Consider the following 24,828-nt stretch of genomic DNA (forward strand, 5'->3'; position numbering starts at 1 on the left):
TGTGAATCAGCCCTTTTAAAGAAAAGTATAGGTCTGTATTTAATTTGGTAACTACAGTACATAACTTCTGCTCCTAAAATCTGACTACATCAGGCAGGGATAAGATGCTGAATTTGCACTCCTTTCAGACCAAGCCTGTTTGCTTAATTTCAGTTGCCTTACTAAGGGTTTACTCACTTTTGTTTGCACTTTGTGCAGTCATTTATAGTACACCCATGCAAAGTGGATGTAAAAACACTACCCAGTCAGTATGGGAGAGTCGTTGTTTATAGTATTTGTGCAGGTGCTCTACTTTCTTGCAGTGGCATCTGGTATCCTAGATGGTTGTAGTTCTAAAATGTGACACTTATTTTTGGTCTTCTCTTTGTGTTATCGGATTGCATGTTATATGTATCTGAATACAGCCAAGCTCAGTGTTTAGGCAAATGGCTTCAAGTTCTATTCAGCTAAAAACTGGAGATCTGTGTTGGTAGCAGAGCTCTTGTGGTCAGATGTCACACATCCCAGCAGCCTGTTGCTTCTGGACCACACTAAGAATGTGCTGGTCCTACTGAAATTTGTCTTTAGAAATGTGCTTTGGTTAGTAGGTGTATGGTAAAAGCTTTAAACCCTGATAAGGGAAGAGTGTTGCCTGCAGTTAGCTTAAATGATTAAAATGAAAATTGTATAACCTCTCTTGAGGGATCAGAGGGAGGAGCATGGGGAGAGAAGGAAGGAGTACTGTATGCTCATGTTAGTGCCCCTAAAGTGTTCCAGGAGTTGCTTTTTCAAAAAAAGCAGCTCCTTACAATACCAAAACTTCTGCTGTTTGAGGATTTATATTTGCTAAAAGAATTTCTGATAAAATATGCTTTGTATTCTACCAAGATTAACCATATTTTTCCTGTTCCTTTGCCATAAACATAAGCACCATCCAGTATTCCTCTTTGGTCTGATGTACTATTGTAATATTACCTGGGCACATGGAAAGTAGTATAAAGGTGTTTTTGTTTTAAAAAAAAATCAACACCCCCCCCCCCCACACACACACACTTTTTAGTGACGTTATCCAGACTGTAGCAAAATCTAACAGTGGATAAAGTGCTGAAGCAGAAAGAGGCTTGGAGAAAAGGTGTAGCCTTTTTACTGAGAACTGTTGAAGTCTTGTTTGAATGAATGCAGCTTTGTTTATTTCAAGTGCATGTTGCCCAATACTAAATCTCTTCTTGGGTTTCTATCTTACAGGGAACACAGTGAGTAACCTGATTTTCATTCTACCTCCAATCTATGGTGCGATTCAGACCTATAAAGATGGCCTTGAAAAACGATATTTAGCTGCATTTTTTTGTCTCACAGGTATGTGTAAAACTTGATTTGCACTTTAATTATACAGGGATTTCAGATGAGATCTGTATAGTCAAAATCGGAACATTTGTTTCTGTTATAACTTCAACCTCAGTTCTTTATATAATCTATAATATCTGGAGATGATTATTAGTTTTGTTTAGGCCAGATAAATAAAATTAGAATTAACAAAATAACTGTCTGATGTAGTAAAATAAGCACTATCTGGCCTTGTGTCCTAATCCAGTGCATACATTTTCATAGACTGTGTCCCTTTTATGCTGATTTACAGAAGCTATGTTGTGTGGCCCATATTTACCAAACAGTAACACTTATAAAAGCATAAATAAAACAAGTGGGCAAACACCTTGGAGGAACTGAGTGAGCACAAGGTTTCCATCTCTTTTGTCAGTTTTAGTACTTACCTTTTACTGGTTTGACCTGCATCAGGACAAACAATCACATTCAAGGCATTCTCCCAGTAGCTAGAGGGCACTCTTCTCTTTACAGAACTTCATAATATTAACCTGTAGACAGGCGTCTAAGAAGCTCAAATAACTGTGGTGTTGAAAGCATGACCTATTAGAGAGAGTCTCTCTGAATATTTTCCCAAGTACTGCTTATTTTCTTTGGGATTATGTCTATAGTACTTTAATGTTACACATTCTAGAAGGGAATTGATCCAACTTCTTGTATCAAGCACTTCTGTAGTTGTTTTGAACTTAATCTAACCTTATCTCCCCAAAGTATACGTCTGGTATCTATTGGTCCTGCTTTCTCTTATCAGAGGTGTTGGACTTTGAGTGTACATCGGAGGCATAGCTCCTAGATTTGGCCTGAAATTTTTGTCAAAGATTGAAGTGTCTTATTTTGTGTTTTAGATTCTCTTCTATATTTTTTGGCATGCTTAAGTTCTAGTGCTAAATCACTCAAATTGTGCTAAAGATAAATGAATGCCAAGGGAGAAAGGATTCTGCACTCCAGCCACAGATTGATAAGAATTTATAACCAGCCTAGAAGACTTGGCTTTAAATGAAACTGAGAGATGTGCGTAGAATTGTTATTAGAACCTTTCAGTTAAGGGGTCTGTCACGGTTCCTCCCCCACTCTGAACTCTAGGGTACAGATGTGGGGACCTGCACGAAAAACCTCCGAAGCTTATCTTTACCAGCTTAGGTCAAAACTTCCCCAAGGTACAAAATATTCCACCCTTTGTCCTTGGATTGGCCGCTACCACCACCAAACTAATACTGGTTACTGGGGAAGAGTTGTTTGGACGCGTCCTTCCCCCCAAAATACTTCCCAAAACCTTGCACCCCACTTCCTGGACAAGGTTTGGTAAAAAGCCTCACCAATTTGCCTAGGTGACTACAGACCCAGACCCTTGGATCTGAGAACAATGAAAAAGCATTCAGTTTTCTTACAAGAAGACTTTTAATAAAAATAGAAGTAAATAGAAATAAAGAAATCCCCCCTGTAAAATCAGGATGGTAGATACCTTACAGGGTAATTAGATTCAAAACATAGAGAGCCCCTCTAGACAAAACCTTAAGTTACAAAAAAGATACACAGACAGAAATAGTTATTCTATTCAGCACAATTCTTTTCTCAGCCATTTAAAGAAATCATAATCTAACACATACCTAGCTAGATTACTTACTAAAAGTTCTAAGACTCAATTCCTGGTCTATCCCCGGCAAAGACAGAATATAGACAGACCCACAGACCCTTTGTTTCTCTCCCTCCTCCCAGCTTTTGAAAGTATCTTGTTTCCTCATTGGTCATTTTGGTCAGGTGCCAGCGAGATTACCTTTAGCTTCTTAACCCTTTACAGGTGAGAGGAGCTTTCCCCTGGCCAGGAGGGATTTCAAAGGGGTTTACCCTTCCCTTTATATTTATGACAGGGTCATTCACCTATTCCTACCCAGAAGCCAAAAACAGGTCTACATGGAGTAGCTGGGACCACTCCTGTCCCTAGATTGTGGGAAATGCAAGAGAAGAAAACCATTACTTTTCAGCTACCACAAAAAAAAAAAAAAAAGGCAAAAATAATCCAACAAAATTAAATTTGAAAAATTATAAAAATAAATGAAACTCCAAGTGCTGCCCCTGGATTTCATTTCTTGGTTGTGTGTGAAGTTATTTTAAATATTAATCCATAAATACCTTAATATAAAAAAATCCCCACAGAATATTCTCCATCTAGTCCCCAGAATTCATTCCTGTAAGACTAGTCCCTACACAATAGAAGCAGTCTAATAAAGCATCATTTATCATATAAAGTTTCAGATTTTTCCTGAACCTGCTTACAAATACATATCTACATCCATTCTGAGAGGTGAAAGCATGGGTGGGTTCATAGCCTGAAATTTGTGGATGGCATTGTATTTGCATCACCACTCAGATTTTGAAACAAATATATCAACTGACAGTCAAATATCTACAATTGCTAGTACCAAGAAACCTGTATTAATGCTTTCAGAAATAAAAGGAATATGGTGCTCTAAATATAATATAGCTTAGTGGGATCTTACATTTTCAGCAGTACTTTATTTACATATGTTAGACTACTTTCCACTGCTCTAAAATAGGGTGTGTATTCTGTGCTTATCACACTGTTTAGATATGCCCCTCTGTAATTTGAAGTGATGAGGATCAACATAAAAATGTTGAGGGGTGACACCCGGTATCTATTTAACTACTGCAGCTTGTTGTCAGCTTTAACTTTTAAATGCTATGTCGCTTCAATTGGTTGCCAAAGCTTCTGAATTAAGAGGTTCCAGCTGGCTAAATTCTGTATGCTTACTGACCTCTATGCTATTACATGCTTGGGGAAACTCTCTTGTAACAATGTAACCTAGACCTCTACTTCCTGGGTCAGAACCTAATTGTCTCCCTTTCTCAATATGTAGATGACCACATGGGAAGCTTATTTCTGTGGCAAATGTTTCATTCCTCTCTCCTCATGTTTGTTCCCAGTTCGAAAATACTATACTTATTTGAGGACGTACTTACAGAATGTCTGATTGTGTTTTTGGTTTTTATGAAGTGAATACTTTTCTAGAAATGCCTAGATCATGTAAGTCTTTCTATAATGTGAGGCAAGGAACGGGGAACATAAGGGTGTTGTGGTGGAAGCGAGACTAGAGGCCACACATGGACACAAATAAGGTTAAGTACTAAGCTACTTTAACTACTCTACCTTAGTATAATTACTCTTCTTTACTGAGCAGAAATAAATCCCAAGCCCCTTGCATGCTTGCTATGTTATTTCAATTGCATGGCTTAAAAAAAGGGTGGGTATGGATAGAAAATGGGTGCTCCCGAGGAAATAAGGATTTTTCTGTGATCCTTGGCAGACATATGAGGTGCTCAGTTACATGCTTCCCTTTCTAGTTCGTAGCTTGCTCGTTAATGTCCAATCAGGATTCCATGGCCTGCTCATCACGTCATACTATATGCATAGTGTGCAGGGTTAAGACAGAAGAATAAGACCTTGTACCATTTCACAGAGGCCCTTAGATAACAGCTGTGGCTCTCAAACTCTGACTGAAACTTTTCAACTAGCTCCACAGCAAAGTGTGTTTTGTTTTGTGTTTTGTTTTGTGTTTTGTTAAATAACTTTTTGACAAAAATAGTTATGAATTTTTTTGTTTTATCTGTTTTTATTTTCTGGTTAAAATCTTTGAAGCAAAATGGGAAATGTGTATTTTTGTTTAGAAAAAATTCATTTTGTGTGGTAACAGGAAAATCTTTAAAGAAAAAACTAGAGATTTTTTTTCTTCTTCCCACCATTTTGTCTTCCTTTTTCACCTTTCTTGCTGGGGAAGTGGGAAAGTTTTTTTTTTTTTAATTTAAAACTTCAAGCGAGAGAGAGTAACTTTTTTTTTCCTTTTCCCCTTTCAGAGAGGGGAAAAGGGAAGGGGGAAATGAAAAATAAATTAAAATTTTGAATTTGAAATGAGAATTTTCATCTTGAAGTTTTTTTGGTCAAAAAAGTGTTTTCATTTCTTTCAAAAATTTTCACAAACTAAATTTAAATTTCTGCTAGCCCTGTTTGGCTGAGTTTGAAATGGCAACATAGAGATGTAATCATAGAAATATAGGGTTGGAAGGGACCTCATGAGATCATCTAGTCCAGCCTCCTGTGCTGAGGCAGGACTAAGCATACCTAGACCACCCCGACAGGTGTGTGTTCTTAAAAACCTCTGATGATAGGTATTCCACAACCTCCCTTGGAAGCCTATTCCAGAGCTCAACTACCCTTATAGTTAGAAAATTGTTCCTAATATTTAACCTAAATCTCCTTTGCTGCAGATTAAGTCCATTATTTCTTGTCCTGCCTTCAGTGGGCATGGAGAAAGATAGATCACCATCCTCTTTATAAGAGTCCTTAACATATTTGAGGACTGTAATGAGGTTTCTCCCCTCACCCATCATCTTTCCTCAAGACTAAACATTTTTTTAACCTTTCATCATAGGTCAGGTTTTCTAAACCTTTAATCATTTTTGTTGCTCTCCTCTTGACTTTTTCCAGTGTATCCACATCTTTCTTAAAGATGACATACCACCCTTACTTCTACACTGCTGCCTTCAAAGCTGGGCGGCCGGAGAGTGGTGGCTGCTGACTGAGGACCCAGCTCTGCAGGCAGCAGCGCAGAAGTAAGGGTGGCAGTACCATACCATGCCGTCCTTAATTTTGTGCTGCTGCGGCGATGCCTTCAGAACTGGGCTCCTGGCCAGCAGCGGCTGTTCTCCGGCTGCCCAGCTCTGAAGGCATCGCCGCCGTCAGCAGCAGCACAGAAGTAATGGTAGTAGTACTGCAACCCACCCCCATAATAATATTGCGACCCCCCCACCCCGCCACACACACACACACTCCTTTTTGGGTTAGGACCCCTACAATTCCAACACTGAAATTTACGATTTTTAAAATAGTCTGACCATGAAATTGACCAAAATGGCCCATGAATGTGGAAGGGCCCTGTGTATTGGTGAAGCACTCCTGGTGCAGACATGGCCTTAGTCTTAGATCATGAGCAGAGTGGAATGGGATCCTTGCCTGCCCAGTGGATATAGCATAGTGCAGCAAATCAACATGTTGTAACTTGCAAGCATGACATCCACAGTGCCTTTCTCAGTTTAGAAACTTGCTGAAACTGCAGTCTTAAAATATTGTGGTGTGAGGATTTTTTTGTTTGTTTGTTTTGTTTTTTGTAGTAAGCATGTTAGGGGCATCTGCGTGTGGTGATGGACAAATGCAGAGTATGCTTATAATTAAAGCTGCGATCACAAGTATTTTTAGTAAAAGTCACGGACAGGTCATGGGCAATAAACAAAAATTCACAGCCTGTGACCTGTCCATGACTTTTACTAAAAATACCTGTGACTAAATCTTGGGGTGGGAGTGTGGGGACCTCTGCTGAGGGGGTGTTGGGCGGTACCAGCTGCCCGGGGCCATGGACCGTGGCTGCTCTGGCTGGCCGGCCGGGGATTGCTGCATGGGGCCACTGGAGCAGCAGTTGGTGTGGCTGTCCCAGGGGCCACTTGAGTAGTTGGCCCTGGAGCGAGCCAGACACTTGGGCAGGCCTGGGTTGAGCCACACTGCCCCTCCAGAAGTCTCGTAGAGTTGCAGAATCTGTGACTTCCGCGACCTCTGTGACAGACAAGTAGTCCCACTTATAATTTGCACAAAAGACTGTAACATTTTGTCTTGTTAAGTAGTTCCTTTCCAAATTACCTAACTTTGAAAAGGCATATTTACCTGCTATCTAGGCACACAATTGGGTTTTTACTTCAGCACAGTGGCTTCTCAGCTGACTGACTGCATGTTCTTTTGATTGATGATGATCTATTTGGCTGCTGTGAATATATACCAAAGTCAAACAGTAGTACTAACGGATGTATTATATAGAAGCATCAATCCTCAAGACTCTCAATATGGATTATTAACTGCTACTGGGATGGAGCAAGGAAGCCACCACCATGCAAACAGAACTGAATTTAAGGGGTTCTCTTAGATGGACAGAATATACTTTAGATGGCTTTTATCCAGGACTCTAGAGTGACATAATTACTTTTGCATAAAGTTAACATGAGATCTTATGACCAAAAGTATTCAAGGCCTGGGTTTTCTGTCTCATCCAAAAGATAGTACCCGAAGCACAATTCCCACAGCACCGTTCTAGGGCACTGATTCAGAGGGGAGAGTGCCACCTACTGAATAACCAGCTCCCCATCGTGCAGCACCCTGGATTTCTCACTGAGTTCTTGCATCCAAATACTGAACAGATCTGATCCTGCTTGATTTAGGAAATCTGACATGATTGCACCAAGATTATAGATTTTATTGAAGTGGTGCATGTACAGGGCTTGCACCTAAAGCATTCATAGTTTTTTAGAATTTAACAGACGCAAGAGCATTTCTCATTTTAAGCATTTTAAGGAATATCTTTCAACCCAGTGTAATCTTTCATAATAAAAGAAACACCAAGGTTCTACAGCATAGTCCTTACAACAGTTTCTAATTTTGTATGTGTGGAGTGGGATTCTAATTGGTTTGCTGGTTTTATAACTTTAATAACCTACAACTAACATATTTTGTTCATTAAAAAAACAAGTTGAAACCTTGCATGCCATGTTTCTGCCCAAGGTGAAATTTATTGCTGTTATAAACTGGAAAGGATTTTTATAGAGAAAATACTGATGTAACCTTGACTACAGTGACACCAACTCATGCACTGCTATGATGAGCTTATTGATTTCCAAATTGAATGACAGTCAGAATATACTGTAGGTGTAGCCAGATACATGTGAATTTCCCAATTAAATCTTAATGGAGTTAGAATAGATGTTGGTCATGATATGAAAAGTTCTCTAAAAAGAATGTGTAGATGCAGGTACACAGTGACACTCAGGTTTAAATGACAGGTTTCAGAGTAGCAGCCGTGTTAGTCTGTATTTGCAAAAAGAAAAGGAGTACTTGTGGCACCTTAGAGACTAACCAATTTATTTGAGCATAAGCTTTCGTGAGCTGAACTGTAGCTCACGAAAGCTTATGCTCAAATAAATTGGTTAGTCTCTAAGGTGCCACAAGTCCTCCTTTTCTTTTTTCAGGTTTAAATGAGTAATTTAATTAAATTTCAGTTGGGAACGATGGAAGTGCGTATGCTTGCCATAGACAATGGTGTCCAATTTCCCCAGAGCGCTAATGAAGTTCAGATATCTCTGACAACACATTTTGAACGATATGGTTGGACTGCAAATGTGACTGTAAGTAAGCAGTTGCATGCTTAGACATTCCTCTTCAGTAAGGAGACACAGTGACATAGTAATACTAGTCTAACAGAGCATAAAAAAACAGAACACCTCTAGATAAGGGCACTTGCACATCTGACCAACTTCAGTATGTATTCTCAAAAGTGATCTATTTACCCATTACTGAAATGTGACTATTATATCTTTGGACTGGAGTGCCACACTGCAGAGCAGTTTAAGACAAAATGAAAAATACCTTGATTTGAAACTAAGGGAGAGTGTTAGGTGGAATGTGTATAAACCCAGACATTAACCTATCTACTCTTCCCCCAACCCCAAAAAAAGGAAGATTTTTTTTTTTTTTAATGGCAAGGAACATATCTTGTCACATTTGAAAGTACTAGGGGAGACCAGCAACCCCTTGCCAAAGCTAACTCCCTGCCCCACCAAGTCTTATCTAAATAGTCAGAACAATTTCTAAGGCTGTCTCTACGCTAGCAGCACTTTACCTGTGTGGGAATACCGGTATACTATACCGGGAAAGTGCTCCTAGTGTGGACGCAACTTATACCAGCAAATCTACACTTTTACTGATATCTGATTCCCCTCTCCCTTCGCAAGGCAAACTCATCCATAAAAGCAGGGCTTTACCGGTATAACTGAAGGCAAGTCTACACTAGAGCACTACATCGGCGCAGCTGCACCACTGTAGCACATCTGGTGATGACGCGCTGTGCTGTTGGGAGAGCGTTTGCCCATCAGCATAATTACTCCACCTCCGTGAGAGGTGGAAGCTATGTCAGCGGGAGAGCAACAGTGTGCACAGTGCTTAGTTTAGTGTAACTTACGTTGCTCGGGGGGTGTCTTTGTCACATCCCTGAGCGACGTAACTTACAAATCAACTTAAGCGGTAGTGTAGACCAGCCTAACTCTACACCAGGGTCTTCTGCCCACACTGCTATATTGGTCAAGGACCACACGCCTGACTGACATAGCTATGCTGGCTGAAGTCTGAGTGTGGACATGGTTTAAGAATCTGTCTTCATCAGGCCTAAGAAAAACAAGGTGAATGATATCCAGGTAAGGTGGTGTCTTTAAACTAATGTCAGAAGTAAATACAGAGATGAGAGGGCAAATATGTCAAATGAAAAAAGCCAGGTGAATATATCAAGAGCTTCATAGAAGTCAGAAATGGAAAAGATCTGCTAGTCTTTTTTCTGAATAGTTCCATTAGGTTTACGTAATCTGCAATCCACAGCTGTACCTGGCTCTAATTCTGAAATCTGAACTCAAATCCTGTTTCCTGTGGTCTGATAAAGATTCTGTAAACTTTGGCTTTTAAAGCCTTTCAGCTGAACATCAACAAAAATATCACAGGTTTGTGGTTTTTATTTAGTCAGAAGACAATACTGTGTAACTGTTTCTCCATCTTTCTTAACGGTTCTAATACATTTAATATTTGGGAATACAATACTCCTGTGATCCTAATGCTCAGTGCTCTCCTATTTTATGGAAAAGAATGCTGGGGGAAATATTCTCTGACAAAAAGTTCAATGGGATCTTTAATGACCAATATGTCTGTCAAAAGGCGTTAAAAAAAAAATTGGATAGATGACTGAAAATGTCCCTGTCTGTGATGTTTAAAGATCTGTTGTCAGTGAAGTTAATTTGTTAAGATAATACACTGATGTGATTTTAACAAAGGTTATGCTAATTGTGTTTTGGTTTCATTTCAGCTGTTGGATTGGGATCCTGGTGCTTCCACATGACCCTGAAGTATGAAATGCAGGTTAGTACTAATCAGCAGATGCGAATAACCTTGTGCAGGTATCTCACTATTGTCCCCAAGTGTGCATTTGCTGGGTTTTTTTAATTCTGTAACCAAATGCCTCCAGTGACTTGCTTTTCCCTCATAGGAATCAAATCAGGTGGCTGTGCATGTTCATTTTAAGTCTGGCAGAGCTGGCAAAGAATTATCACTCTAAAGGGGGACAGAATGTGTCATTTTAGGGATTTGTTCTTAGCTAATCTAATTTTGTTTGATTTATATGTAAAATATGTTTTTCACTGGATGTGATTCCTTTCAGCATAGATGTAGTGTGAGCCCTACTTTGTTAGCCATTGGTACTGATGTACATGCAGGAATGTATACTGGTTTCTAAATCAGTACTTTAATCAATTGACTATTTAGTAAAAGGGACGTTCCCTATTATGAGATTTAGAGTTTTCATTTGTGATGCTGTAATATTAAACTACATTACAGCTTCGACTTGGTACTGAACATTATTGCCTAGGATTATTTTTGTCATCCATTGGTATCCCCGTGTATTGCTTAATGTTGTAGCAGTATAAAACTGCACTTCTGGATGTGCATCTGCCCTTGGCACTTAAGTCGAAACTCTGTGAAAAGCAGTAATTGTTGGCTGGTTCTCCATTTGGGAATAATAGAAGAGGTTCTTCAGCAATACATTGTTGGGCAAGGAGATTCTAGTCCCAATATAGCGTCATTCCCAAGAAGACTTGAAGGGCTTTGCCATAGATATGAGAACACGAGACAAATTCATCTTCCAAGTCAAGGTCAGTATGGTGACGGCCTCCATAATCTTCTCTCTTATGTCTATGGGATTTGTTGGAGGCTGTCAGCCTCAGTGGTGCATATTATTATCTGTCATTGAGGTCAGAATGTATAAAGTACCGAAGCTTTTGCATATGCAAGGTCCCTTCTAGTACAAATTACTCCACAGCACTCAATATCTAGCTGTAGAAGCAGCTAACCTAAATGCGAGGGATTCACAATTACCCTGTTACTAGCTGATGAGTCCCCATAGTCAGAAAAAGTACATTCCATCCTTTAGACAATGCTGTTGTTCACTGGGTCTGTGTCTCAGCAATGAAAAGTCATCATTCATAGTGGCTCAAGTGGTAACTTTCACAGGAGCTATCATTAACTCAGTATTGCAAACAGACCATCAGGCAGAATTGTACAGCAAAGGGGAAAAGGCAATGGCTTCAGAAAAATTGTTCCAGTGGTTGCCTGAAGAGCAGCTGCCAAAACTGTTTGGTGGGCAGCTATATCCGCTCACTATGTCACTATGCAAGGTTCCTTGATGCTTGGACATCCAGTAGTTAAGACTTCTGAAAGGACTGATTCACACCCTCCTTCTTGTGCCTGGGCCATGCTGTCTTTTGGGGGGAATTGGTTCCCACCTAGATGGAATCTATTTGAACCTCTAGGAGATTTACTCTACTATTTTGTCCTTGAAAACTACCAAAATGTGAACTTTGGAGGCTAGTGTCCAGTTTTGAAAATGTTGGCCACAGTATTTGTTTTGATTTTGGTTTTATTTTCTTTCATGGAACCTTAATTTATTAACAACTTTTATTTAAAGAAGGAGCTACATGGATTAATCACGTGGTTATGCCTGACCAGACCTTGGAAAATTGAAATATCAAAAATGCTAAGAAATGGTTTAAGCAAACTCTGGGCTGTTCATCTCTAGTGCTGAATCTTCTAAATGAATAGCTTCATTTATCCTGGGTATTGTTGGTCATCCCTTCTGAATTCTCCAAGTTTTTTTTTGCCAAAAATAAGAGACGTTAATTTGTTCTCACTCTTGATAGACTCGGCCACTATCTTAAAATGACTGAATTGCCTTTCAACGTGAAAGTTAAAAATTGAATGGTTATTTTGGCCAATGTGTTCAGAGGCCTTCTTCCCAAGTTGAGCAGTACCAGGCTGGCTTTATGCAAAGGAACATGTCAGTTACCATCGGGAGTGGTTTCCTTTCATGTGGTTCAGCACTTAGAGTAGGACTACAGCGTCTCTGGCACCAGTGCAGCTGTGGCCCCTCTGGGTGCCCCTGCACCAGTGGTAGTCTGGGAGCCAGGAGCCACTGTACCAGCACAGCTCCAGCCTGGCAATCCCCCTCAATAACCTTCAGAAAGGGGAGCACCACTGCCTCCAGCAGCAAAACATGCTGGCCTTATTTGCACCCCATTTGACCTCTTCCCCGGAAAATTCATTTCCCTCTGACAAAAATGTGGGTCAAAGTAAAGAAACATAAAAATTGTTCTTTAATTGAAACTATGTGGAGCGCTTACTGTCTAAGTTCATAATGTTTAATGACCCCTTTGTCAAGATTCAGTCTCTTGACTTTACTGTCATCTTCCGTGAGAAATCAACTCCGCACTCTCAAATTCACATGTGCATGTATGTAAGCACTCATTGGAGAGCAGAGTTTTGGTGGAAAAGGTGATGTTCTGATTCTGTGTATGTGATGCAAAAGTTCAAATGCAACATGAGCATCCTCAGCAGAAGTATCTATTCTTCATAGATCTTTCTTGCCTCCTCCATTAAGGTGGGTGTATTACTTCCCAAAGACTTTTCCCCCCTCCAGAAGAGTAACTTCATTTTCTTTAGACAAAATGTTGTGATCCTATTACTAATGGTTTAAAAATTGTTTAAGATAAAAATGCATTAATTTGCAGTCATAATTGGAAGACCCAATTATTGCAACTTACTACAGTTTACTTAATTTTGCAAATTAGAAGGTAAACGAAAAGCGAGGCTACTGCATCAGAGAATGTTTCGTAATGTACTAATGTTCTGTAATACTCTGTGCAAAAATAATGAGGTCTTAAAGAGGCTTCACTACAACCTCCTGATTAATTTTTATTGAGAGGTGGGGAGATACCACGAAATGTTTTGAGCAGGTTATGAAGTTTGGGGGTTAGGTAGTTCCTGTATTACAGGATTTCTTTAAAAATTTACTGGAAATTCCGTAAATGTTTAAAAGGGATATGAGAGTGGTGAAAATGGCAGAGATCTGTGAACGCATGCTGTCTCATAATATGTTATATTTGAAAGATTTGTTAAGCAAGCATGGTAACTCACCTGCTTTCTAAGGTTGAGAGGCATTTGATACTGTCGAAGATAAAATATAGTCAAGAATCTGGGTATCATAAAACTGTTAAAAACCCCTACTTAACAAGTGATTTCCTCCTGGTTAACTTACACCTGTGCATGAGTTAAAAGCGATTTTTCATGTTTTGGTGTTTCTCTGCTTTTTGTAGCTATTGGATGAACTGCCAATGATATACAGTTGTTGTGTGTTTGTCTACTGCCTGTAAGTATTTTGTCAAATGTTTTTAATATTGGAAAGCTACTTTTATGTAATGTCCAATACATGGAACCCAATCTGCTCTCATTTAAATTGATGCTAAAGCATCTATGCTATACTCAGTGCAGTCAACAATTTTACTAACAGTAAAGAATCACGATTTAATGGGCAGATTAGGAGCCAGGAACTCTGACTTCTAGTCCTAGCTTTGCTAACTTAGACTTGCTGTGTGACCAGGTGCAGATTGCTTAACCTCTTTGTCTATTTCCCTAACTGTAAATGAGACATAACATTTTGGATAAAGTAAGACAATATTGTGATAAGCCTTGTAGAAATGTTAATAAACAAATCAAATTGCCTCCCTACTTCACAGGGATGTTGATTTAATGTTTGTAAAAACATTTTGCAAATGTAAAGCATTATATACAGTTAAGAATTAAGCAGTATTTGGCATGTAGACAACAAGAGTAATGAAACTCTTGCAAAAACAGCAGGGTTATCGTTCACTAGGGACAGTGTGCTCTGAATGTAGACTTCTAAATTTTGGTCAAACCTGCTTTCCATACCCTTAAAAAAAAAAAAAAAAAATTCTTAAGGAAACTAAATACTTTGTAGAAGAGTGTCCTGGAAAAACTAGAACATTTTGGCACAACATCCAAAGCAATTCTCCTCCTTGGATCAGGGAACTGTGTAGCATTTTGCAACTCCAACAAATGAGTCAAGTTATGCAATACTGTCTTTCCCACCTGCCACATCCAGTCCCTGAAGCGATATGGCGGGCTGTGCCTTGAAAATCCAACTAATGAAATCAATCCACTTATTCCTGTTATGAACTGGTTGCAAGCAATGAGTTTTGTTTGACTACTTAAAAACATAGAGACAGATCTTCAGCTGGTGTAAATTGGTGTAGCTTTATTGAAGTCTGCCTGTAGCTTGTGGATTAAGTGGAGTACTGTTGGGCCAAATCCTCAGGTGGGGTAAATTATCATAGCTGCATGCACTACAGTTTAGACCAGCTCTGATGTAAAACTTGGGTCCATAATGTTTTCATTCTTAAAACTGTTTCACTTTAATCTGAACCGATCCTAGAATCATAGAACCATCGGGTTAGAAGGGACCGCAAGGGTCATCTAGTGAGTCTAACCCCCTGCCAAGATGCAGGATTTGCTATGTCTAAACCAGTGGTTCTCAACCCGCAGCCCACGGGCCACTTGCGGCCCAATCAGCATATAGCTGCAGCCTATGTGACATCCTCAGTGCCATTCAGCTAGTATATATATTGTGTGGATGAGGCCCACATCACACACAGAGAGCAGCATATATGGCCTACAATGGTAAATAGGTTGAGAACCACTGGTTTAAACCATCCAAGACAGATGGCTATACAGCCTCCTTTTGACAACCTCCATTAAAGGGGAGCTTCCACAACCTTTCATAGAATCATAGAATATCAGGGTTGGAAGGGACCTCAGGAGATCATCTAGTCCAACCCCCTGCTCAAAGCAGGACCAATCCACAACTAAATCATCCCAGCCAGGGCTTTGTCAAGCCTGACCTTAAAAACTTCTAAGGAAGGAGATTCCACCACCTCCATAGGTAACACATTCCATTGCTTCACCACCCTCCTAGTGAAAAAGGTTTTCCTGATATCCAATCTAAACCTCCCCCACTGCAACTTGAGACCATTACTCCTCGTTCTGTCATCTGCTACCACTGAGAACAGTCTAGATCCATCCTCTTTGGAACCCCCTTTCAGGTAGTTGAAAGCAGCTATCAAATCCCCCCTCATTCTTCTCTTCCACAGACTGAACAATCCCAGTTCCCTCAGCCTCTCCTCATAAGTCATGTGTTCCAGTCCCCTAATCATTTTTGTTTCCCTCCACTGGATGCTTTCCAATTTTTTCACATCCTTCTTGTAGTGGGGGGCCCAAAACTGGACACAGTACTCCAGATGAGGCCTCACCAATGTCAAATAGAGGGGAATGATCACGTCCCTCGATCTGCTGGTAATGCCCCTACTTATACATCCCAAAATGCCATTGGCCTTCTTGGCAACAAGGGCACACTGTTGACTCCTATCCAGCTTCTCATCCACTGTAACCCCTGGGTCCTTTTCTGCCGAACTGCTGCCGAGCCATTCGGTCCCTAGTCTGTAGCGGTGCATGGGATTCTGCCGTCTTAAGTGCAGGACTCTGCCCTTGTCCTTATTGAACCTCATCAGAATTCTTTTGACCCAATCTTCTAATTTGTCTAGGTCCCTCTGTATCCTATCCTTACCCTCCAGTGTATCTACCTCTCCACCCAGTTTAGTGTCACCTGCAAACTTGCTGAGGGTGCAGTCCACGCCATCCTCCAGATCATTAATGAAGATATTGGGAAAAAAAACTGCCCCATGCGGTCTATTCCATTGTCCTACTGTTCTTACAGTTAGGAAGTTTTTCCTGAGATTTAATCTAAATCTGCTATGCTGTAGTTTGAACTCATTGCCTCTTGTCCTGCCCTCTGTGGCAAGAGAGAACAACTTTTCTCCATCTTTTATCCTGTACCCGTGAGATTTCTTTTGCATTTATTTTGCCTGAATTGAGTGTGATTCAGAGAAGAAAAAACCAAGTTCAAACACCAGTTCTTGGATCGTATTGATTATTCCATATTTTTAAAAGTATAATGGACCTAAGTGAGGCTTATGCACAGAATCTGCTTGAAATTATGTACAGTGAGTAGTATACTGCATGTAAATTCTTAAATATAAGTGCTTTACATAATGTGCTTATATTTAGTAAAATTATGGAAGCTTAAGAAGAGAGATCATCTAGTTCATCTGCTTGCCAAAGTAGGATTGTTCAATACAGAATATTCCCTAACCCTTGGTTCAATCTAATTTAAAATCCCAAGTAGTAGAATTTCCACCACTTCCCTTGGCAAGATGCTCTAGAGCCATACATCTTCCTGTCTTGAAGATTTTTTGCAGATAAATATATATTTTTCCTCCCTTTCATCCCATTACTATAAGGCTAAGTAATATTTCTCCCTCTGGTGATTTGTAGACATATAAACCCTTATTCATCATTTAAGCTATACGTATTTAGGTCTTAATTTTTCTTGACACATCCATTCCTCCAGCCCCAGTCACGTTTGCTGTTCTCAGAGTTCTTTCCCGTTTATCAAGCTCTTTTCTGATGATGTGGTTCTCAGAACTGTACCCAGTAATCTAAGTGTGATTGCACCACAGCCCATATAATTTCCTGTTTTCTGATGCAATATAATTTTGGGCTACATGTTACTATGTGAAAGTTTCAGTGTTTTTTCTAGTAACCACATCAAACTTGTGTCTAATTTGCTGTCCATGAAAGAGGAAGCCTTTTTAGGCATTATTTCTTCCCACCCTTTTTCTTTTCATTGGGTTAATCTTTCCCTGTGTGTATTAGCTTGTGTTTTCCCCAAACAAGTTGTTCATACAGTAACACATAATTAAAAGTAAATATCAGGCCAGTATTTATTACAAGTGAAATATACTCCATCTATAAAAGTGACAGGGCCTTGTGGGAAAGTATACATTTTCTTACAAGGCCCATGAGTTTCATGTCACTTCACTCACAGGTTCCCTTTAGTTTCCAACAGATGGTTCTTTTTAACATTATTACTTCTTGTAAGATTTATCATTTATATATGATAAAGTAGGACATGTAACTTTCCTGTATGTTTTATTTCAGGTATGAATGTTTCAAGCAGAAGAACAGTGTCAATTATCCTCTGCTTTTTGTATTAATAACTTTCAGTGTCATAGTCAGCATGGTAAGTAACTTTTTCTTATGCAGAACTTTCATATGTGCATTAGTAATTTTTCTAACATATAAGGAATATTAAACTGGCAAAATTCCATCTCTCGTACTTTATTGCTTGCTGTCGAAACTGGGCAGGGGAGAATAATTCTGTTCAAAGCTCGGGAGACTAATTTAGTTATTGTATTGTGAAAAATGTAATTTTTCTGTGGGAAACTTTAATGTCTTCTGTAAATAAAAACTGATTCAAAACACTTTATGTGGAAAAAGTTCATTCACATAGAGACTATAGGAAGGCAATCCAGGTGCTAAGGTCCTGGGACTGGGAGTCAGGAAAATGGTCTGCTGTTCTGACTCTTGCACTGCCTTGTTCTGAGACCTTGGGCAGTTGCTTTACCTTTCTGAGCCTTAGCTTCCTCATCTGTAAAATGAGAATAATAATGCTCAGTCATCTTTGTAAAATGCTTTGAGATCTACAGTTAGAAAGCAATATATGTGCTAAATAGAGGTTAAAACCAGCCACAACTAGAAGTTAGCTGTTTAAATGATCAAAATAAATATGATACAGTTAAGGTTAATTTGTTTCTGTTCCTTGATTCAGCGTGCTCCCTGGATGTTTGTGGGGGGGTTTCCTAGGAACCTAAAACCACATGGGTGGAATCTCTATATTTGGTGATGGAGATAAAAGCCAAGTAATCCTGCCAGTTTCATTGCTGACCCTTATCATAATGTATTGCAGATTTTGCACCTTTATATGTGTTGGCTGTTCTTCTGAGCCTTTTTGGTATGGCATGTTGTGGAGCAGATCAGATGGAGACTGAAATGAAAAAATTCTTTTCATAGATACAGTGCCCACTTTTTTCCAAAACAGGATTTGAACTCGCTACCTTAGCAGTAGGAATCTACTGTGACTTTTTGTTAGCATCCATGGGAATTAAGAGATATCATTTAACAGAGACAGATTGATAATTTCAAGAAAAAATTAATTGCCTATGAGGACTATAGTTCAGCCTGTTTCAGTACCTATCAAGGATTATATATGTTCAAAATTTTAATGCACTTTTAACTCACTATATGTGTGTTGCAGTTTAAATAAATTGAGAGACGTTCACATCTAAAACTATCTGTTTAAGCTAGCTGTTAAAACTAATTTTTAAAATAGTGATGTAAATCTGGAGGGACTCAAAGAATATTGGTGCTTGTTATTGTCAGGGGAAAGAACTCAGATGCCTAATCAAGTTTAGTACTGTGTAGGTGGATAGTTGTATTTTTATTCTAAGATGGCTTCAGTCTTTCTGATTTTCAATATGTGTAAAAAAAAAAAAAATCTGTATGTAAAACAAAGTATGTGTAACACTTTTTCTTTGACTCTTTGCAGATTTACCTAAATTTGAAAGAGCCTGTATTTCATCAGGTAAATCTTATTCCTTTGCAATTAATTCTTTAGCGTAAAGACAGCCTTGTTAAATAATGTATGCAGTGTTGCTGTAGCCATGTTAGTGTCATGTTTGAGAATCTTGTATTATACATCACAGTTTACAAAAAGAATAATCATGCCTTACACTTTTTTTTTTTTTTTTTAACTGGCGTACTGCAGTCCTGTCATTTGTTGACCTGGAAAAAATATTGGAGAATTATCTCAAAACTTAATGATTGTATTTCATTGTCAAGGAGTGCTGGGGTGAATTCAGTATTTGATTGAATATTTTACCTGGGTATTCAATGGCTACCTTATATAAATTACCAGGTCTACTGTGCGGTGAGGTGCATGAGAGAGAGGGACACCTGTCTGCTCTTCTCTCTTCTTGCTTGCTGGGAAGCCCTAGTTGCTCCTTAATAGCAATACAGCCTGTTTGTTTTTTCTGCTGGCTCCTCCTATTTCCTGTCAGAAGATAGGGATGAAAACTGGCTGCTCTCTAAAGGCTGCTGAGAGAAACACATTGAGTCTTTTCTCTTCAGAGGCACCAGATAAATGGAAATGTACCCAGTACCCTAACTCTTTGGTACTCTGTGGCTTTCCTGGTATTTATACCTCTGAGTTCAGTGATTTGACTCTGGGGCTTTAGAAGCACAGGTCGTTCCGGAATGAAAATACCAGGAAAGCTGCAGAAAGCCGATGAGTTAAGGGGCTTCAGCAGGCTACTAGGTCTGTTATATGAGAGATGGAGTACTGAGCAGCAGTTCTCTCCCTCTGCCTCCCTCAGTGGATGTGTCATCTTACCTTTATCTGTACCCACCTGTATTTGACTGAAAACTTAACGTTGGTGAAAAATTCAGGATGGTGTCTAGGAACAAGCCTGCATCTTCTAGAGTAATGTGACCTGCTGCATTTTCAGGCCCTCAGGGTCACTTGCATGCTTAGAGATTGATCTGTGTATTGATAGGGAGAAGGTTGCTTTTTTTGTGCTGGTATTTACCAATGCAAAAGGTTAGCAGTCATGATTATGTATCTACACAGAATGGGAGTGGATATTTCCCCACGTGGATGGATGACTGACTGACCGGATAACATCTGGACAGTTAATGTGTTTTGTAGATGCTCAGCTTCTTGGAAGACTGAGCCTTGAAACCTTAATTTCTTCAGATGTCATGGCATAGAATATACCACCATCACTGGCACAGCTGTCACAATAAGAAATGGTATATGTATTTCTGCTGGTATATTAATAAAAAGCCTGATAATCATGGTGCTACTTTTATGCTTGTGTAACAAGAGGAACATATGCATTATTATGGTGATCAGGGTGAAAATAGAGACTTAAAGGAAATTCTTCCTTTGAGCCACTCACCGCTCTGGTTTTGAATCCGTTAATTTTAAATAATTTTGGATGTAACAACGGGGGAAATTAAGTTTTACTGATGCTGATGGTTTAAAGTCAAATGCCCACTGAGCAGTATTGCCCACTGCTGTGAAAGCATTACAGCTTGACTGCAGCCAGCTTGGCATGCTTTTAATGTCTGAGCTGCTAAATATGATGCAAATTAAGAGGTCGCATTCCTGTAGCAATAGGGAGAATTCTAGGAAACTTAAAATCCTTGCCTCTTGGCTTTAATGTTTATATCTGGTTTCCATTAAGTTCAGAATATAGCCTTCATGCCATCAATCATCATTTCACCACGAAGTTGTGAAGGGTAACAGTGAAAAATACGTAGCTCCTTAAAAATATTGTTTTTCTGCTATGACAGCTTTTTCCAAATTGTAAATTATTAGGGAAATGAACAAATTCCAAATGTTAAAGTACTGCACTCATTTTTGCATGGAATTTACCCAAATGCACTGTAAATCGGGAAGGAGTATTTCTATGATTGTGTAACTAAGCTAGGTATTTTTTCCACCTCAATATTTGCCCCTTATTTATAGAGTACATAGGGGATTGCTATGTAACTTCAGAATGTATTCATTTCGTTAAATATTTATTGAAGAATTAATGTGAATTTAATTACTTATATATAATTGCAGTTTAACTTTGAGGCCTGAGTCTATACTCACTTTTAAATAGCCAAGCAATGTTTTTCCTTACGGGACTTAAGTAATACCAGGAATCATCTCATACAGTCTCTATACATTGGTCAGTTTCACAAAGGAAGGGGCAAATAGTTGTGTTCAAGTAGAGAGTAAAGCAGGCCATGCTTTTTGTATCCTCTCAATCTCCTAGTCCACAAAGATGAAGTAACAACAGAAGGGTTCTGCATTGTTTCAGTACCCATGATCCAGGCCTCATTTTTCAGTCAGCTGCTTACTTTCTTTCCTGTTCTTCTGTCTTCTTCCTGGCTAATGCCCCGAAATTGCTTACAATTAGAGGGGCTTCCAATTATTTATGGCATAGTAAGAAAATAAGTAAAAGTACAGTGGTCCTCTCCTCCACACTAACAGTAGGTATCAAGGAGCTTTAGAAATCCCAGTGCTGCAATGGTAAGAACAGCCTACCATCCTTTGGCCAACTGAAGGCTGTACTTAATTTGCTTAACAGAATAAATTAGAGGCGGCCTCATCCCTAATACAAAGGTGTGGCCTTGACATCATGTACCATCTTGATCCACTCACTTGATGGGCAGCTGGGGCTTTGCAGTGGGGCTGCTCACAACCGGGCTAAGCTAACTCAGGTGCTCAGACCTGGGTGCTGATCACCTGAGTTAACTCTGCAGTGAAGATATACCATCACTGTGTTTGTACAGGGCCTAGCACAATGGGGGCCCTAATCTTGGGTGGGGTTTCTAGATCCTGATGTAATATAAGTAATAGTTTAAGCATCTGATTCCTTTCCCACCCTATTTCTTAAGCATCTTTCAGAAACTCAAGTCCTATACAGTAGAAATCTGTTTTTTGTACTGTAAACTGCAAATAAGACTTCCAGTTCCAGGATAGATGATGCTTAAATATTTAATGTTAAACATTTTGTTTTGGCGAAAAATATATTAACTGATAAATATTGGGTGGTGTACAAAAATCCAGACTCTCTTGGTGAAGTTCCTGATATCTGCAATAATAGTTGAAGCTAACAAACTGATGCTAACCAGTTTAATGAAGACTGGGGCAGAAAGTCAGGAGCAGTGTTAATAAATGGTGGGAAATAGCAGAAAACGGAACCTGTCTCCACTGGAAATGCAGTCTGATGGGTCTGGGACTAGTCTCCCTCAGGGTCCCCAAACTGTATTCCCAGCTGTGCCTCTGACTAGATACAGAAAGTGATTTTGTGTGAGTCACTTAATTTTCTGCATTAAAATACTAGTTTTAGTTTTTTGTAAATTCTGTTTAGGGCCCGGAGATGAAAGGCGTTACCTACTTTTAAGGGCAAAGTATTTACTACTGATAAGCCTAAGGCGTATTTTCCAGTGCAAAGGTGAAAAATTGTGGCAGCCTGAATAATGTGCAGCTTCATTTTTGCCACATACAGTGGGGAGGGAAGTGTTTTATGATAACTAACGTTGAAGAGATGCTTATGCGGCTTCCTTTTATTTAAGCTACTTTGCAAACTTTCTTACTTGGTCTGCTGTTTTCTCTAGTCCAATTTAAAGCAGATTCTGTAAGAGACAGAGTTACAGAAAGCTACCTTGTGTGTTTTCAAAGTATTGTAATTTAAGTGATGCAGTTATTTAATGCCACATTTAGAAATGCAGAGAGAAGCAACATAAAGAACTGGAGCAAACATAAGCAAAGCTTTTAAAAGAAAAAAACAAATATGTGTTATCTTTTGGGGGAGGTCAGGGAAGAAACTTAGAATTTTTATATTCAGTTTAAAAGATAGACTAGGAAATGTATAGAGTGGGTTCAAGCATTACTTAAAGCTCACTGTGTGGCTCCATTTATATTCCTCCAGCAAGAAACTACTGCAGCATGACTCTACAATTATTATCCCTTCATGGTCACAGTATCTCTTTACAATGTTTTGTGTCTGAGGATGATGGTGTTTGGCGTATGTCAGGAAGAACTATTAGAGAAAGAATGAGAAACTGGAACAATAAACGTGTATTCATCTTATTACTAACACGCTACTTTAAATTCTTGTTTCTTTTTTTCAAGATGTGTCAACGATGGATGTCTTTCCATTCACAGCAATAGTTAGTTTTTATCCCTGCATCATTATGACTATCTTCTATCCAAGCCATTAAGCCACTAATTTTGAGGGATCAAGTCAGTGGCTCTCAGGAAAAGTGCTTTCCTTCAGTTTTTGCTCCTTCATTCTGTCAGTAGCTGCTCCAAAGAGTAATATTTTTTAGCCAGTATTTTACCTGGCCTGTGGGCTGGTCATAAGCCAGGTGTTTCGCTAGATGGAGTAAAAGCCTTTCATACTTGTACAAAGAGCCAGTGTAAGTCTGTTACATGATAAAAGCTTGATGTTGGCTACTATTTTAACGAGTGTGACAGAAATCTGTCTGTAAAGCAGAAACGTGTATCCATATAGAAATAGAGGAATGCTTAGAGATGGAAATTGTAAGTAAGAAGAATGCAGTAAGGAAAATGATCAAAACTATCCTTTGGTAGTCCTTTAGCGTGCTGTCTCTTGTAGTGAGTTTTCTAACATTTTAGAACAAGTCTCTTGATTTGGGTGTCGAAGTGGAACAGATCATCTTAAATTTGTCCTTTTTGGAAATCAGGGTTAAGACAAGATAGAAGTGTTCATTAATGTATTGGAAATATTAAAAGGACCTCAAACTATACACAATACGGAGAGGCATAAAGATGGAGGACTCACTCTCTGGTTGTAGCAAGGTGTGAACTCCCTCTGGACACTTAAACACAGGCAGTATACAGCTTTCCTCAATTGGCTCAGTATTAACGATCACTATATCAAGTCTAGCTGGGTTGTTTCTGGGTCACACATCTCCCCAATAAAGGTAATAAGACTTTACTTAACTTTTCTGTTAATGCATAAAACAGATTGGAATTACGCTAGCAAATCCCTTTGTTTAGTTCTGCACTGCAATAGTGAATAAAAAGTAGTGACTGTTTTAGTAACAACTTTAATCGGCTCTTACTCTGAACACAAATGGGGCAGGTCCACTGTGCACTTTTCACATAGTCTGGATTGGAGCTTCACTTTAAGTACCATAAAGACTCAGGTCAGAATTGATTCAGTTCTGATACATATGGATAGTTAAGGTTAAGATTCTGTCATGGGTATTTTTAGTAAAAGTCAGGGACATGTCATGGGCAATAAACAAAAATTCACAGAAGCCTGCAACCTGTCCCTGACTTTTACTAAAAATACGTGGAGGTGTGTGTGGGACAAACAGCAGCTGCTCCAGCCCCAGGGACTCACCCAACCCCAGCCACTGCTCCGATGGCCGGGGACTGCTGCTTCGGTAGGCCTTGGGCTGGCCACCGGTCAGCTGTGCGGCAGGCTCAGGGCTCCGGTTGACCTCAGGACTGACACTTGCTCCAGCCCTGCCCCAAAAGAGGTCCCGGAAAGTCACAGAATCCGTGACAGAATCGTAACCTTATCAATAGTAAAATGTAGACATTATGGTCTGCCAGTCACCATAACCTTTCCTCTTTAATGCTAAAGGTTGATTTGAGACTAATATACAATCCTTCAATGGCTGCCTTTAAACTTCTGTGGAGGGATTTTTCTCAGCTGCTACAGTTACAATATTGTTATGCCAATAACCGAACCAGTTTGTTGTTTGTTTGTATTATGATAGAGCCTACAGGCCCCAGTTATTCTATTGCCAGAGATAGCTGCTGGCCTGAAGGCTAAATAAACAAAACAAAGGGTGGGGAAAGGGATAGAACATACAAGCAGTGTCAGTAAAATGTTGGTTTGCAAATGCCATACTAGTTCCTCAATTTTGTAGTGGTCTTGGTTTTTTAATACAATTATTGGAGGAGTTCTGTTTGTTAAATATTT

The 24,828-nt window shown here is 39.3% G+C and overlaps 1 protein-coding gene across 2 annotated transcripts in view; it reads left to right on the forward strand.

The window, feature by feature from the left end:
• Nucleotides 1-24,828, forward strand: part of ACER3 (alkaline ceramidase 3) — a 76,478-nt gene that overhangs the window by 31,264 nt on the left and 20,386 nt on the right. For both annotated transcript variants that reach the window (XM_073335212.1, XM_073335220.1), the window contains exons 2-6: nt 1,225-1,335; nt 10,317-10,369; nt 13,654-13,706; nt 17,411-17,492; nt 18,858-18,893. In XM_073335212.1, coding sequence (XP_073191313.1) covers nt 1,225-1,335; nt 10,317-10,369; nt 13,654-13,706; nt 17,411-17,492; nt 18,858-18,893 — 335 coding nt within the window. The remainder of the gene's footprint in view (nt 1-1,224; nt 1,336-10,316; nt 10,370-13,653; nt 13,707-17,410; nt 17,493-18,857; nt 18,894-24,828) is intronic.

This window comes from Lepidochelys kempii, chromosome 1, assembly GCF_965140265.1.
Source record: "Lepidochelys kempii isolate rLepKem1 chromosome 1, rLepKem1.hap2, whole genome shotgun sequence".
NCBI classification, from domain to species: domain Eukaryota; kingdom Metazoa; phylum Chordata; order Testudines; family Cheloniidae; genus Lepidochelys; species Lepidochelys kempii.